The 14538-nt window shown below is 40.4% G+C and overlaps 1 protein-coding gene across 1 annotated transcript in view; it reads right to left on the bottom strand.

The window, feature by feature from the left end:
- The window catches only part of HTR2A (5-hydroxytryptamine receptor 2A), a 53099-nt gene extending 41542 nt beyond the window's left edge, over positions 1 to 11557 (bottom strand). Inside the window, exons 1-2 of the mRNA XM_048850407.2 lie at positions 10030 to 11557; positions 4581 to 4781 (exon numbers count right to left, since the gene is read on the bottom strand). Coding sequence (XP_048706364.2) covers positions 4581 to 4781; positions 10030 to 10501 — 673 coding nt within the window. The 5' untranslated portion in view covers positions 10502 to 11557. The remainder of the gene's footprint in view (positions 1 to 4580; positions 4782 to 10029) is intronic.
- Between the last annotated feature and the right edge of the window lie 2981 nt (positions 11558 to 14538).

The raw sequence follows: 14538 nt of genomic DNA, 5'->3' as shown, positions 1-14538 counted from the left end.
CTCAGTCTTCTTTTTTAAAATAGAAAAGAAAAAGGGGAAAAAATCCAGAGTTATTCATCTTGCAGAGCTGATCAGAAAAAGGCCAGAAGCCCCTGGCATCTTGTCCTCCTTGGCTCGTACTATAGTGACCACTCTATTGAACTCTCCAGGAAAAGAAGAGCATTTGTACCTCATTACACAACTTTGTTATAATTTCACATACTACAGTTCAATTCACAAATAGCTCAGATTTTGTTTTATTCATAAAGCATCATTACACCACACATCAATTAACACTGTAGCTTCCTAGCTGTCCCTCTTCAACAACCCCTCATCCTGCCCTCCAATCTAGCCTGCACCTTTCTCTCCCAAGGAAAAACAGTGTCCAAGCTATTAAAAGAGGCAGAACTACAGAACTGACATAAAGCAACTAACAATACTAGTCCTGGTTTCGGGTTACTGCAAGCGGAAGAAAGACACTTAGGGCCTGATTCTCTCCTGTTACTCCTACTACTCTGTACCATTCAGGTGATGCAAAGAGGTTGGAATCTGGCCTTAGCTGACCTGCTGAGACTTTCCCTGGCATGACTGAGGTCTATGTTGGCATACAGCCAGCACAGCTAACTCCTACACCAGCTGCACCCCCAGCATAGAGGGCATGGTATCTGTGCTTCGTCAATTCTTACCCGATGTATGGTGAATGGAGGAGGACAGTCAGCTGGCATAAATAAGAACAGCCACTAATTTATGCCAGAGCTGTTGGTCTACTTTATACTGGAGCTGGGGCCAGAGTAACTTGACAATCAGGAAGCTGTAACTGGCTCTCTGATTGGTATGACCCCCACCTAACCTGTACTCAGCAAAGGTCAGTGAAGGAGAGTATCAAGGCCTTAATCTCTTTCCTTTACCCATATACCCTACAGCTCATCCATAACAGCGATAACAAAACTTCCAAAAGCAAAAGAGGTCACGACCTAACTGAAAACCACAGGAACAGGGGTACAACCAAATGACAAACAAAATGGGACCCAGAAGGCAGAGTATCAAGGGACATGATAAAGCTATTCTCTCCTGACAGAATCACTTAGTGACGTCACATTATACTGCATTGCACCTGTGTGGAACTACAAAGAGTTAAATAATGTATAGACTAAGTCCTATAAGTACCACGGGGAGCCTGGAGATTGGTAAATGATAGATAAAGCATCTCTTTGTTCATAAGCCATTTCCGAACTTTGGTGCGGAAGATTTTTGCAGGCAAGGGAGTGCTGGAGGAGGACAGGGTTACATTACATTGACAATTGACTAACAGTTAGTTGCACTGAAGGGCTGAGACCATTAGGATTCTTTATGGGGCTGGCATTTTTCTTTGTCCCTTTTATGTGGCAATCTGCCATGGTGCACACTCACTCTACTTTGGAGATGAGGGATAACCAGATGCCATGCTGCCGCTCCACTGGTTGTTGTGCAGCTGCCTCCTTCCCTGTTTCCCAGAGCACATCACATTCAAGACATATTCACGCCTCGGGGGCTGGAATCTTCTTCCTTCAGCTTGTCACTCCATGCATCATGATACCACAGTACTAACAAGGCAACCGAGCACCATTCCATTCCTCTTACTGCTCAGTCTGTTAACTGGATTTTTGTATACATATATTTAATTTAACAGCTGTTAGGTTGCACGATATCATCCCACCTGAATTCTAGGATTACATCACAGGTGTTATCAAAACATAACAAAGCCAGATTCTAGAGAGACAAGGTGGGTGAGGTAATATCTTTTATCGGACCAATTTGTGTTGGTGAGAGAGACAAGCTTTTGAGCTACACAGAGCTCTTTTTCAAGTCTGGGAAAGGTACTCAGCGCATCACAGCTAAATACAACGTGGAACAGATTGCTTTGCATAGAAAGTTAGCACATATTCCAAGGGACCATTAAAGGTGGAGTGGCCTGTTAAAACCTCTGCAGTCATAGGACCAAAAGGGAGGGGTTACTGGGTTACCGATTGTTGTAATAAGCCATAAATCCCGTGTCTCTGTTCTGTCCATGATTTGTAGTGTCTAGCAGAGTTATGAATTTAAGCTCCCACGCTCTTCTTTTGAAAGTGTTGTGGAGGTTTTCTTTGAGGATGAGGCCTGATAGGTTAGATATATAGTGATCACTTTGTGAAAAGTGATCACCCACAAGTGATGTGGTGTTTTTGTCTTTTCATTTTTCTGTGTGAGTTCATCCGAGTGCGTAGTGATAGTCTGGTTTCACCCATATAGTTGTTATTGGGGTATTTAGTGCACTGGTTTCACCCATATAGTTGTTATTGGGGTATTTAGTGCACTGGATGAGGTACACCACAAGTTATGATAGGCATTTGTAGGATCCATAGATCTTGAAAGGTGTGTTGTGGGGGGTATTGATCATTGTAGCAGTTGAGATATGTCTGCCTGTTGTTCTGGCAGGGTCTGGTGCTACTTTGAGTAGGTGTGTCCTGGTCTGTGGGGAGCTTGCTTCTGATGATGAGTTTGGAGAGGTTGGCGGGTTGTTTGAAGGCCAGAAGAGGGGGTTCAAGAAAGATTTCTTTCAGGATGGTGTCCCCATTGAGTATGGATTGTAGTTTTTTGATGATACGCCATATGGGTTCCAGTATGGGGTGGTAGGTGACAACTAGGGGTATGGGATAGGAGAGGGTTTTATTTCTATATGAAGAAGTTAGCATATTGGTGAGCCATCCTAGTACCAATGGCTGTTCCAATGGTTTGGACAAAGTGTTTGTTGTTGAATGTACAATTGTTATGGGTGAGGATGAAATGGGATGACAAGGTATTTGGAGTGGCTATCTGAGGGTTGTCCAGTGTCTTGAAAATATTTGTAAATATTGGATCTTACACATGTCTATCACAACATGTGGCATACCTCATCCAGTGCACTAAATGCTTCAATAACAAGTATGCGGGTGAAACCAGACAATCACTATGCTCTTGAATGAAGTCACATAGGAAAATGATTAAAGACAAAAATTCGCTATCACCCCTCACAAAGCAGTCACTCTATATTTGACTTATTAGGCTTCATCCTCAAAGGAAACCTGCACAACATTTTCAAAAGATGAGCCTGGGAGCTTAAATTCATAACTCCGCTAGACACTAAAAATCATGGACTGAACAGAAACACTGGATTTATGGTTTATTACTGCACTCTGTAACCCACTAATCCCTTCTTTTTGGTCCTATGACTGCAGAGGTTTTAACAGGCCACTCCACCTTGAATGGTCCCTTAGAATATGTGCTAACTTTCTATTCAAAGCAATCTGTTCCACGTTGTATTTAGCTGTGAGGCGCCAAGTACCTTTCCCAGACTTGAAGAAGAGCTCTGTGTAGCTCAAAAGCTTGTCTCTCTCTCCAGTAGTATCTCCAATAAAGATATCACCCTATGCATCTTTTCTTTCTAATATCCTGGGACCAACACAGCTACAATACTGCATAAAGCAAGATTCTGTCATTTTCAGTCATGCCAGACTTCATTGCTTTCTAATAAACATAGGCATCATGTTATACAGAGAATACGGACCATGTTATTATCAGTTATTAGTACACTATCATAACACAGAAAATGTGTGGATCAACTGATCATTGGTGGGAGAAAAAACTCTAGATGGTTAAATCCTACTGAATTTTTTATTTGTACAGTGTTTTCTATTACCACGACGGGTGTTTATAACTCTTGAAACAGCATGATAGAAAGGACACATGCACACACAACCCCCCCCCCCCCAAGAGTTTTGAAAGGGAACATAATCCCTTGTGTTTCAAGGCATAAACCAACCTCTAACTAATGGGGATTGAGAAGAAGCTTTCCGTGTGAGCAGTTTATTCCATAATTGCATTCTTTGTGATGCAACTAGTGTTGGCCGCTGTCAGTCAGAATACTGGACTAGATATATCACTGGCCTGACCCAGTGTGGCAATTGCTATGTTCCTATGAATTTGTGATTAGCATAGTTTAAAATGTACACTTTTCTGTGCATTTTGTACACAGGTATAGGTGACATCTGAGATCCATGGGGAAATCCCTCACATTGCTAGGCACAAAGGCCCAGATCCTACCCACTCAGCATACAGTGGCACAGCACTGGATCCATGTGCCTTGGGCTCTCAGTGACCATGGAGGAGCAGATAGGCTTTGCCTCAAAAACGAACAAACCAAAAAAAGCAACCCAGCTGTAAACAAGTCATAGTGGTAAGGTGTCAGGAACAATTGAATTACAGCTAAATCAGAGAGCTCTTTTTTCAGGCCTGATCATTTGCTTTTTCCTGCTGTCCAGGTAGTAGGGGATATCAATACTGAAAACAAGCACATCTATAGAAGAAACTTGAATACAACAGTTTTGACTTTGTTATGTATTCTTTCACTGCAGAGTGTGGCTCAATATTTCTCCACTTGCCATTGTCACTGGTGATTTTTATCATATTACTACATTGCACCACATCTAATACTGGGGCAAACAAAATCTTGCAGCCTGGGACACAATTTTACTCTGCAATATATGTGTCAAGTCTCTCAAAAAACAGGAATCTATAATTATGTGTTGAAATGTTTCCTCACTTACCAACAGATATTGTCCAAACAGCAATTATTTTTGTGAAAGCCTTAGTTCTGGAGTTAAAGCGGCTGTGATGGATGGGATTTCGTATGGCAATATAGCGATCCAGAGAGATGGCACAGAGGTGCATGATGGAAGCAGTGGAGAAAAGCACATCCAAATAGATCCAGACAGCGCAGAGTTTTGTAGGCAGAGGCCATGTATATCCTGCAAAGGAGAAACTTAGCATCAGCTAAGCAGAGTATAAATGGATGGATGAATTTTACTATTGCTTATAACTTTACCTAAGTTTCAGAGTAACAGCCGTGTTAGTCTGTCTTTGCAAAAAGAAAAGGAGTACTTGTGGCACCTTAGAGACTAACCAATTTATTTGAGCATGAGCTTTCGTGAGCTATGGCTCACTTCATCGGATGCATACCGTGGAACTTAACCATTGGTGCTGAGATGTTGTTGGCTTGCTTTCTGCCTCTGGCTGATTTTATATACACAGGCATTTCTGAGAAAGATGTTAGGGAAAAATAGGCAGTTTTATCAATGTAAACATATTTCTTCAGTTTTCTTAAAAGAGCTCTAGCACCTCCAGGGTTTGGAGTAAATTTAGCAGTGGGACAGTCCTGGGAGTAGAGAAGTGCATTTTGTTTTCCCTGTGAAAATACATACTGATTAGACCAAGTTACAAGAAAATTGCCATTTCCTCATGCTCAGGAGAGCTTGTGAGAGGCCTGCTGCTAAAATCTCTGAAAGTTCCATTTGCACTGAGCATGCTCCAGTCCCACAGTGCTAACCACTGGTTAGCCTGAAGGTCCCAGGCAGAGAACTAGAGCTCCAGATAGGGATGATATGGAAGCTATAGCAGCAGCTGTGGTTACCCCTTTGGCACAGGGCAGAGTTTCCTAAAGTATGTATGGCATTTGAAGCACTAGCTGGGGGTGTGTGGAACAGGAGCAGTGCAAGTTTCCTCATGTTGTCCTGCTAACATGACAGGGTGGAAGGGGAATGTGAATGGCTTAATTTTTCAGAAGTGTGTCTCAGTTTTCCCATCAGAAAAATACTAGCCAAAGAGCGTAAAGTGAGTGGAAAGTGAAGGTAATACAGCTCCCCCTTCCACTAAAACCATAGGAAAAACTCCTCCGCTCTCCCTCTTTCTTGGCTGGAGCGGTGAGAGCTCCCCTTCCTGTTTCAATGTGCTCTACCCACCAGGGAAGGTGTGCTGAGTGCTAGGGGGATAGAATCATAGAATATAAGGGTTGGAAGGGACCCCAGAAGGTCATCTAGTCCAACCCCCTGCTCGAAGCAGGACCAATTCCCAGTTAAATCATCCCAGCCAGGGCTTTGTCAAGCCTGACCTTAAAAACCTCTAAGGAAGGAGATTCTACCACCTCCCTAGGTAACGCATTCCAGTGTTTCACCACCCTCTTAGTGAAAAAGTTTTTCCTAATATCCAATCTAAACCTCCCCCACTGCAGCTTGAGACCATTACTCCTCGTTCTGTCATCTGATACCATTGAGAACAGTCTAGAGCCATCCTCTTTGGGACCCCCTTTCAGGTAGTTGAAAGCAGCTATCAAATCCCCCCTCATTCTTCTCTTCTGCAGGCTAAACAATCCCAGCTCCCTCAGCCTCTCCTCATAACTCATGTGTTCCAGACCCCTAATCATTTTTGTTGCCCTTCGCTGGACTCTCTCCAATTTATCCACATCCTTCTTGAAGTGTGAGGCCCAAAACTGGACACAGTACTCCAGATGAGGCCTCACTAATGTCGAATAGAGGGGAACGATCACGTCCCTCGATCTGCTCGCTATGCCCCTACTTATACATCCCAAAATGCCATTGGCCTTCTTGGCAACAAGGGCACACTGCTGACTCATATCCAGCTTCTCGTCCACTGTCACCCCTAGGTCCTTTTCCGCAGAACTGCTGCCTAGCCATTCGGTCCCTAGTCTGTAGCTGTGCATTGGGTTCTTCCGTCCTAAGTGCAGGACCGTGCACTTATCCTTATTGAACCTCATCAGATTTCAGATACAGTGAGTTCTAGTCTCAGTTCTTCCTCTCTACACTTCCTGGTCCTTATTATTAAACAAGGCCTGCTCCAACCTGAGAAGGCAGGCAAGTATCATTCCTCCATATTACAGATGGGATAACTGAGAAGTACCCAGGGTCTTTTGTGACAGAGTTAGAAATAAAACCAAAACACCAGAATCTGTGCTGTGCTTCTCAGAAAGTGTTGTATGGAGAAATGGGGAGAAAAGTTGGTTTTAAGTCACCTTTGTATCTCCTAGAGTCTGGGCTGCTCTAAGAGCTGGTTCTATCCCCAACGTAAATTAGGGGTTCTAGAGACTGCCCTAATTTACAGCCTTACACAGATGCCCATGGGATTCCTCACAGCTCAGAACTGCTGCAGCACAGAGCTTTGCCTCCTTCCGCTGGCATGCCCCTATGCTGAGGGTTGCAAGAGTGTGAAGTGTAGGGCCAGACCAACCTGGAGGAATTCCCCAAGTGGCCACTCTGCATCCTTTACAGCCCCTATATACCATACTGGGGACCAGAATTTATCCATAGATCTAATATGGTAGACCCAAGTTTTAGCCACAATGCTTTTCTGAAGGGATGTGCCAAACTTATGTGTTTCGCTGTGCACAGTCCCTTCCAGAGCCAGGAATATAACCCCAGATTCTGGATTCCCAGTATTCCCCTGCTGTCCACCAAACAGTTATATAACATTGGCAAAACATGTGTCACATTCTTCTTTAGTGGCTGGTCCCCATAAAGAGTAACATCCTACTACTATTACTACCAGTCACTCCTTCAGCTGAAGCAGTAGAGATCTGTGCTGTGGATTGAAAGATCCTGGGCGCCAACTCTACTGATGATGTGTGTAGAGGGACAAGTTTCCACATGAAGGAATATCCCCTTGTCTTGTGTTCGTAGGAGAGCTCCATTCTGCTCCGGTCTCTGCTACAGACTTCCCAGAGATGTTGGACAAAATGTTATTGTAATGACTACGCACAAGGAGGTTGAGTTAAAGCTGCCTGGGCAGAATTTATTTTTGTCATTTTTTATCTTTTTAATCCTTGACTTTGCAACCTTATCATTCTTTTAATGGATTTTTTTTTTTTTTTTTTTGGTACGTATCTCTAGAAAAATCAGAGAAGGGCCATTTTTTTATGAAGGTAGTTGTATAGCACCAGTTCAAAAGGGACCCAATTCTTGTTTGAGTTCTGGCCAATATTGAAATACAAATAATATTGTATGTATGTTAATACACATTCACACACACTCGTCAAATTGAGGCCTAAGCCACATTCAAATCTGTATTTCAACTGTTTCTCCAACACTCTAAAGTTCAGTGCATTCATATCCAGAGTTTTGATCTGGGGTGTTAGTAATTTATACATAGAGGAGGCATTCAGATCTAAGGGATAGTTTTTGCTCCCACTTAAGCCAATGGCCAAACTCTTACAGACTTAATCTGGAATTAGATGAGACTCTAAAAGCCTGAAATCCTGCTGAGCAACTCTCCAGGTGCTGAGTGCTCTGATGATGGGAGTTGAAGGAGCCAGCACCTTTTAGGATTAAGCTCATAAAGCCAGATTATCAAAGGTATTTAGGTGCCCAGCTCCCCTTGATTTTGAGGATCTGGGCCATAATGACTTCTGGTTTGAGATCAGTGCAAATAGCACCAGAAGTGCTTTGGTGTCTGGGATAATATGATCACAGGTTAATGGGAGTCTGGAAACTGACTGATTCCTGGCCTTTTGTTTCTGGTAGTTGGGGTGAAGTTCTTAGTTCTGGTGGGGAAGGAGGGTTCTCTACAATAAATTGTTTGCTGGTCACTGTGATGCTGATAATGTATCACGCTGATGCTGCATTTCTAGGAAAGCTCATGCCAGAATGACTGAGTGATTTTTCAAAGGCATGTATCCTGGAAAGGGATCTTTCCTCTGGCAAAAGACAGCACACTGCAAAGGAGAAAAAACAGAGAGGAAAAAATAGAGAAGAAGCAAAGTGAGAGTCCTTCCTCTGTCAAATGGAGGGGATGGAGTTTTTCTCCTTTGCAGTGTTCATGCAGCTGCCCTCCTATTACTGTGCATGTAGTAAGGGTGCATTTGACCATGTAAATATTGCAGTTAAAATAAATGAATGGTCACAATTGAATATGGATTTCTGAGCAGAAGCAGGGATTAGCTTCCTCAGTGGCAGGGTCTGGCCAGCAGGAGTCCCTATTGCATGTGTCAGTGAACCATCCAGGGCTTGAGTCTTTCACTTATCTCACAAATCAAGCAATTACTGCTTCTATGGCACTATTTTTCATTAGCTTCCCCACTACCAAAGGTAATGATACTACGGATACAATCAGTCACAGACCCATGCCAATTCCAAACCTAATCTGATAATACTATTTAGGGTAGTTTGTCTAGAACACAGGGAAAGTGAAAGAGGGGGATTTGGAAATAAATTCTTATATTGCTGTTTCCTAATAAAATCTTCCTAAAGTTAAAGTTTAGTGGCTGATGATTTAGCTTATTGAAACAAGCCTAGAAGCTATTTCATCTCATGTCTCCTCTCTTCTTGTATTGGGTATTTTTCTAAGTTTTGAAGGTAAATTATAGAAAAATAGGAACATATTTTTATTTAACACTTAGGCTGCTGCTTTTCAACCTTCTCTGCTTTTCAACTTTCTCCGTGTAACAGGCTTCTGAGGATATTGGTCAAAATGACAAACTTCCGATACCAATCTCAATAAACTGTGTCGCAAGTCAATTTACACTTGCAAAATTACTCATTAGAATAGATAGAAAAGATCCCAATATTTGATTATTAATTTGTAAATATTACTAACAATTGGGTACAATTAACTCTAGCCACTTTTCAGCCTCCTTCAAAACACTTATTCCAACATTCCATGGTAGCTAATGAAATTTAAAGGTAGATATGTAAATAAGGATCTCAGTGGAAAGATAATTATTTAGAATTGCAATGCTTGATTAAAAAATAAAAATAAAAAACAGAGGCAGGCTATTTTAACTCTGAAGGCACCAAGTAATTAATGCTTCTGTGCCTATTTGCAGGGCAAAGTAATTGACAGGACATTACTTCCTTATTAGAAACATATGTGTCAAAGATAAAACTGATACAACAGACAGGACAAAATATCTGATAGCAATTATAAGACAATTCCATCAGAATCAAAGTAGTAAATTGACATTTTGGACTGTGTTTAAAATGTCCATACTTAGAAGTTAAAAGTAAATAAACATGTAAATATTGCATCTGTTCTTTACGAACATTTACCCCTTATAGTTATTTTTCACCTTGAACAGGGAGGTGGGAAGCATATACCTTAAAACTAGCCTTATTTACATTTTTCTTTTCAAGCTGAAATAATAATAGCGTGTGCATGCAATTTTTAGAAAGCTACTCAATGTATGCAATAAGTTAGAGAGCTGATACTCACCATACAGTATGGTTAACATTGACACAGGCATGACAAGGAAACCCAATAGCATATCAGCTATTGCAAGAGACATTAGAAAATAATTAGTGGCATTCTGTAGCTTTTTCTCCAGAGTCACAGCCATGATAACAAGAATATTTCCAGCAATGGTTAGAACAATCACTATAACTGTCAGCAGAGCTGGCCAGTTTTTCTCTGGAAGATGAAATAGTGATGAATAACACGGCGGAGTCAGGCTACCTTCACATGAAAGATTAGTTAGGTTTTCGGAGTCCACAGTCAAGTTAAACAGATGAGATGCGTTAACCTCTCCAGGCACAAAAACATTTTTGTAGAGTCTTCTCTCATGATTTAATTGGATTAAGGAGTTTGCAGTTGGGTTCTCCTCGTCACAAAGAATATCCATTGCTAAATCTGAAACTCGGGAGGATGTACAGTGAAAAAACAGAAAGTTATAACCCTTTGTCACCATCAGGCTTTATATTCCTCTGTTGTTCAGAGCTGATGCTGGTGGAAAGAAGGGACTCTTTTTTTGTTGATTGTTTTTTCATCATTAATATGACATTGAGAAAACTGAGGGAGTTATTCTGGATGCTCAAATACTTTTATTTTCAGTTTCATGTAGTCCAATATCAGCATATGTTAAAAATCCAGTTGAAAAGGAAAACTAATTTACAGGCTAGAAAATGTGGACTCGAGGCTTCAGAGAGCAAAAACATTGGCCAAAAAAACTTTTGCAACCACCAGGACTCCCTTCTGTATCTACATCCTATTGCTATTGGTAACTGTAATCACACAGTTTTAAACACAGCAGTATGAAAATAGCTTGCCATACAAAACAGCAGAGCTCTTTGTGCTCTGCATTAAGAAAGTTGATTAAAGATTCCATTCAGCATCTTACTCTCACAATAATTAGATATGCTCTTATTTATAGTTCATCTTCAATATTATGGCTGATAGTCTCTGACTTCTGTCATATTACAATATCATTTTAAGTCTCATTCCAAGATTACAAGTAATGTTCCATATTGATTTTAATATGTAATTGTAATGATTACTTGTTGGCCCAGCATGGCTTCAAAATAGAAATAAAATGACTAAGTACTACAATTATTTAAAAAATACAAGATAAGGTAAGACTTACATTGTACTTCAGAGCCCACACTCAAAGTGCATTAGAGTCACTTTGTACCATGCTTTATTGTGTCCTTCACTGTGTTATCCACTTTTGTGTCCTTTCTCTTCAGTCTCTACAAAAATGATTGTATTTTGATTACAGTTTTGTTGATTTCTACACTGTACATTAGAGTGAAGCCAGTTCCTGTGCTGTGAGTCTTGTTCTCTTCTGAGAGATGGGCAGCTTGCTGTCTCCTTCCTTGTGCATTCCCCCAACTCCCCAAAGACAAACTACGTTTAAAATAATAATATTAGAGCCCTTCTCAAAGTGACACAAAAGAAATCACACAAACCAGAAGGAGCAGTCTCCACAAAGGGATTACTGATTTCAACAGGAATGTAATTTCTTGCTCACTGCCTTGCTCAGTTTGTCAGACCTCCCACTAGCTAGATGTCATAAACTGCAAGGTAGCAACAGCAAAGGAGGGCAGACCAAATAGGGTCTTTTTAAAATAAATACTAGCTTTCTCATTTTATCATTTTGAGGGCTTAGTTTAAAAAAAATTACATTTTTCATTTGTATAGGATGCTGGGCAAAGCAGCTGCAAATGCTGACAATATTTTACAGGGTGAAGTTTTTAGGAAGGCAATAAATACATCTCATAATGGTATATGCTGGTAAAATTGTAAACATATAGCTTTTTCCATCCTAAAGGTTGCCAATTTTAAGCTAACCCTAAACTGAATTGGTAACATTTAGATTTTTATAATTTTATTTCTGGCTCTTCACTGATGTCATAACCAACTTGCCAACCAATAGTTATTATATATATATATATCCTGATAATAAATATAATACATATATATATCCTGATGACAACACTGCATATATACCCTGATGTCATTTTTATTTGTCAAGAGCTGGAAGCTACAATTAACCTCAATAACCTGTTTGAAAGAAAAGCATCCCAAGTGAAGTAATCCAATCAGGTAAACACTGTCTAGATTAAATGGTGAAAATAAATGCTCTTCCAGGATTATGGCCTATTCCTTTGTAACATTGGTACCAGGATGCCTGTGGGGAAACTAGTTAACTGATAATGAGATGTTTGAGGGTAACTGAGAATAATATGTGTTATGTTGAAAATAAAACAAGCTACCCACTTGATGGGGCCAATTACCACCCTACTAACATATAGCATCCCTTCCCCCCTACTCTCTGTCTATAGATTGAGCTCCTCCAGCCAGGGTTTATACCTTCTTCTATCTAGGTTCTTATATGGCCCTCATCACCATAGTATCTGAGTACCTTAAAAATCAATAGTCAATTTTATCCTCACAGCACTCCGTTTTCCAGAAGGGAGACTGAGGCACAGAGTAGATTAAGTGTTTTGTTCAAGGTTGCACAAGAAGCCTGTAGCTGAGTCCAGCTTTGCACTCAGTTCTTCGAAGTCATAACCCAGGACCCTAGGCCCCAATACAATCCTTCATTCCCCCTTCCCTGTTTGGAAGTGCCACTGCAAATATATTATTCATCATTATTTTGTATTTATCTAAAGATAACTTAGATTATTTATCTAAAGACCTCTAGATTCTTTTACTTTTGTTAAAATCATGGGAACTGATCCAATAGGGAGCCTTCAAGCCAGGTGATGCAGCACCCCTAGTTCTAGCACCTATGCCTCCACTCAGCTAAAAGTAGAGCACGTCCTGCTTTAAATCTGTGTAACAAACTTACAGGATTGACTACAGCTGCAAAGCCCATCTGTTTTCTCTGATATTTAGGTATGGTGTGGGTGGTATTTGGAGGATTTTTTTTACCTTGATCTGGGTTGTTACTGGTTGGCATTTATTATTATTTTATTAGTGATTGTTGGAGCAGTCTGTTCCAAATGTTGTGAAGGACTGATAGCTGTGATTGGTTGTCTTGTAATTATAAATCAAAACAAATAATTAAATAGTATTGATCTGTTTTACCATAATATCCAGGGAGTTTCTGTATCCCTAAACTCCTTAATCCTTCTTTCTTTTATACTGAGGGGAGACCATCAAAGGTTTGATGTTTCAGTACAGATAGAAAAGGAGTACTTGTGGCACCTTAGAGACTAACCAATTTATTTGAGCATAAGCTTTTGTGAGCTACAGCTCACTTCATCGGATGCATACTGAAGCTGTAGCTCACAAAAGCTTATGCTCAAATAAATTGGTTAGTCTCTAAGGTGCCACAAGTACTCCTTTTCTTTTTGCGAATACAGACTAACACGGCTGTTACTCTGAAACCTGTCAGTACAGATAAGCACTCTTAAAGTTTGGCTGCCTTTTCTTCATAGAACTGGACTCCAGTTCATATGAGAACATTTTAATGAGATTTTTGGCCTGTCACACTTCCAGCAGGGCCAAAAATACCCTAATAGGATATTGACTCCTTTTCCAGTTTTGTCTGAAACCAGGAAATGCAGCAGAAAATACATATATACAATAAGTTAAATAAACTCTTTCAACCCCAAACATTTTGTTCAGTTTCTATTTAATTATGGATGAAATTTCGGATCAGATCTTCCTTTATCCCCAATGATTCACTACTCCCTGCATTTTGGACTGATGCACACTATTTGTGATGTTTAATAGATTGTTCCACATTCTATTATTATTCATATACCTCCAAAAGTGTGCTGGGTATACTACTATTAAAAAAAACACACACAAACCAGGTCCTGCAGTGAACAGATTACAATTTAAGAGGAGACAAGACACAAGTAATGTAACCTAAAAACAAAGTTGAGAAAGAAGAGGGAGTACAAGGAAACAATACCATATCCTTACTTAGGTAGTTATACATACATCTTGAAGGGCTTGTATTGTTGAGCTTTCATTTTTATTACTGTTGTTGGAAATTCATTTCTAAAGGGCATTGCAAAGAAGTGAGTCTAGTTTTATATATGTACTTTCTATAATTATTTGCTTGACATGTTTATATGCTAGCTTCACATTCAGTTCTCAATTATGGTTTATGGCCTCTTGGGTTTTGTTTATGCAAGGCAATTGACCAGCACAGTTGTAGAACAATAAAAATAGAGTAATTAGTCCAGAATAAAGTCACTTTTATTCCAGAATAGAGTGTCAACACACGTGAGTAATATCAGAATTGCAATAGCATAATAGCTATGCTTTAGCTTTGCTGGTCAGTTTCCCCTTGCAGGCAAGCTCTTGTATCTGAAAATGCTCAACTTGCTACCCATAGTGCTACTCTGAATGGGCCAGGAGCAGTGATGAAGGGAAGAGATCTCATCCAGGAGCAGTGAGGGCAGTGCTCCATGTGGTCGGAGGATGGGCAGACCTGTGAAAGGAAGGGGACGTGGACTTCCTATCCATCCTCAGTTTTGTAGAACCTGG

The sequence above is a fragment of the Caretta caretta genome, chromosome 1, assembly GCF_965140235.1.
Source record: "Caretta caretta isolate rCarCar2 chromosome 1, rCarCar1.hap1, whole genome shotgun sequence".
NCBI lineage: Eukaryota > Metazoa > Chordata > Testudines > Cheloniidae > Caretta > Caretta caretta.
The sequence above is the reverse complement of the archived record's forward strand: the minus strand, read 5'-3'. Positions and strand labels throughout refer to the sequence as shown.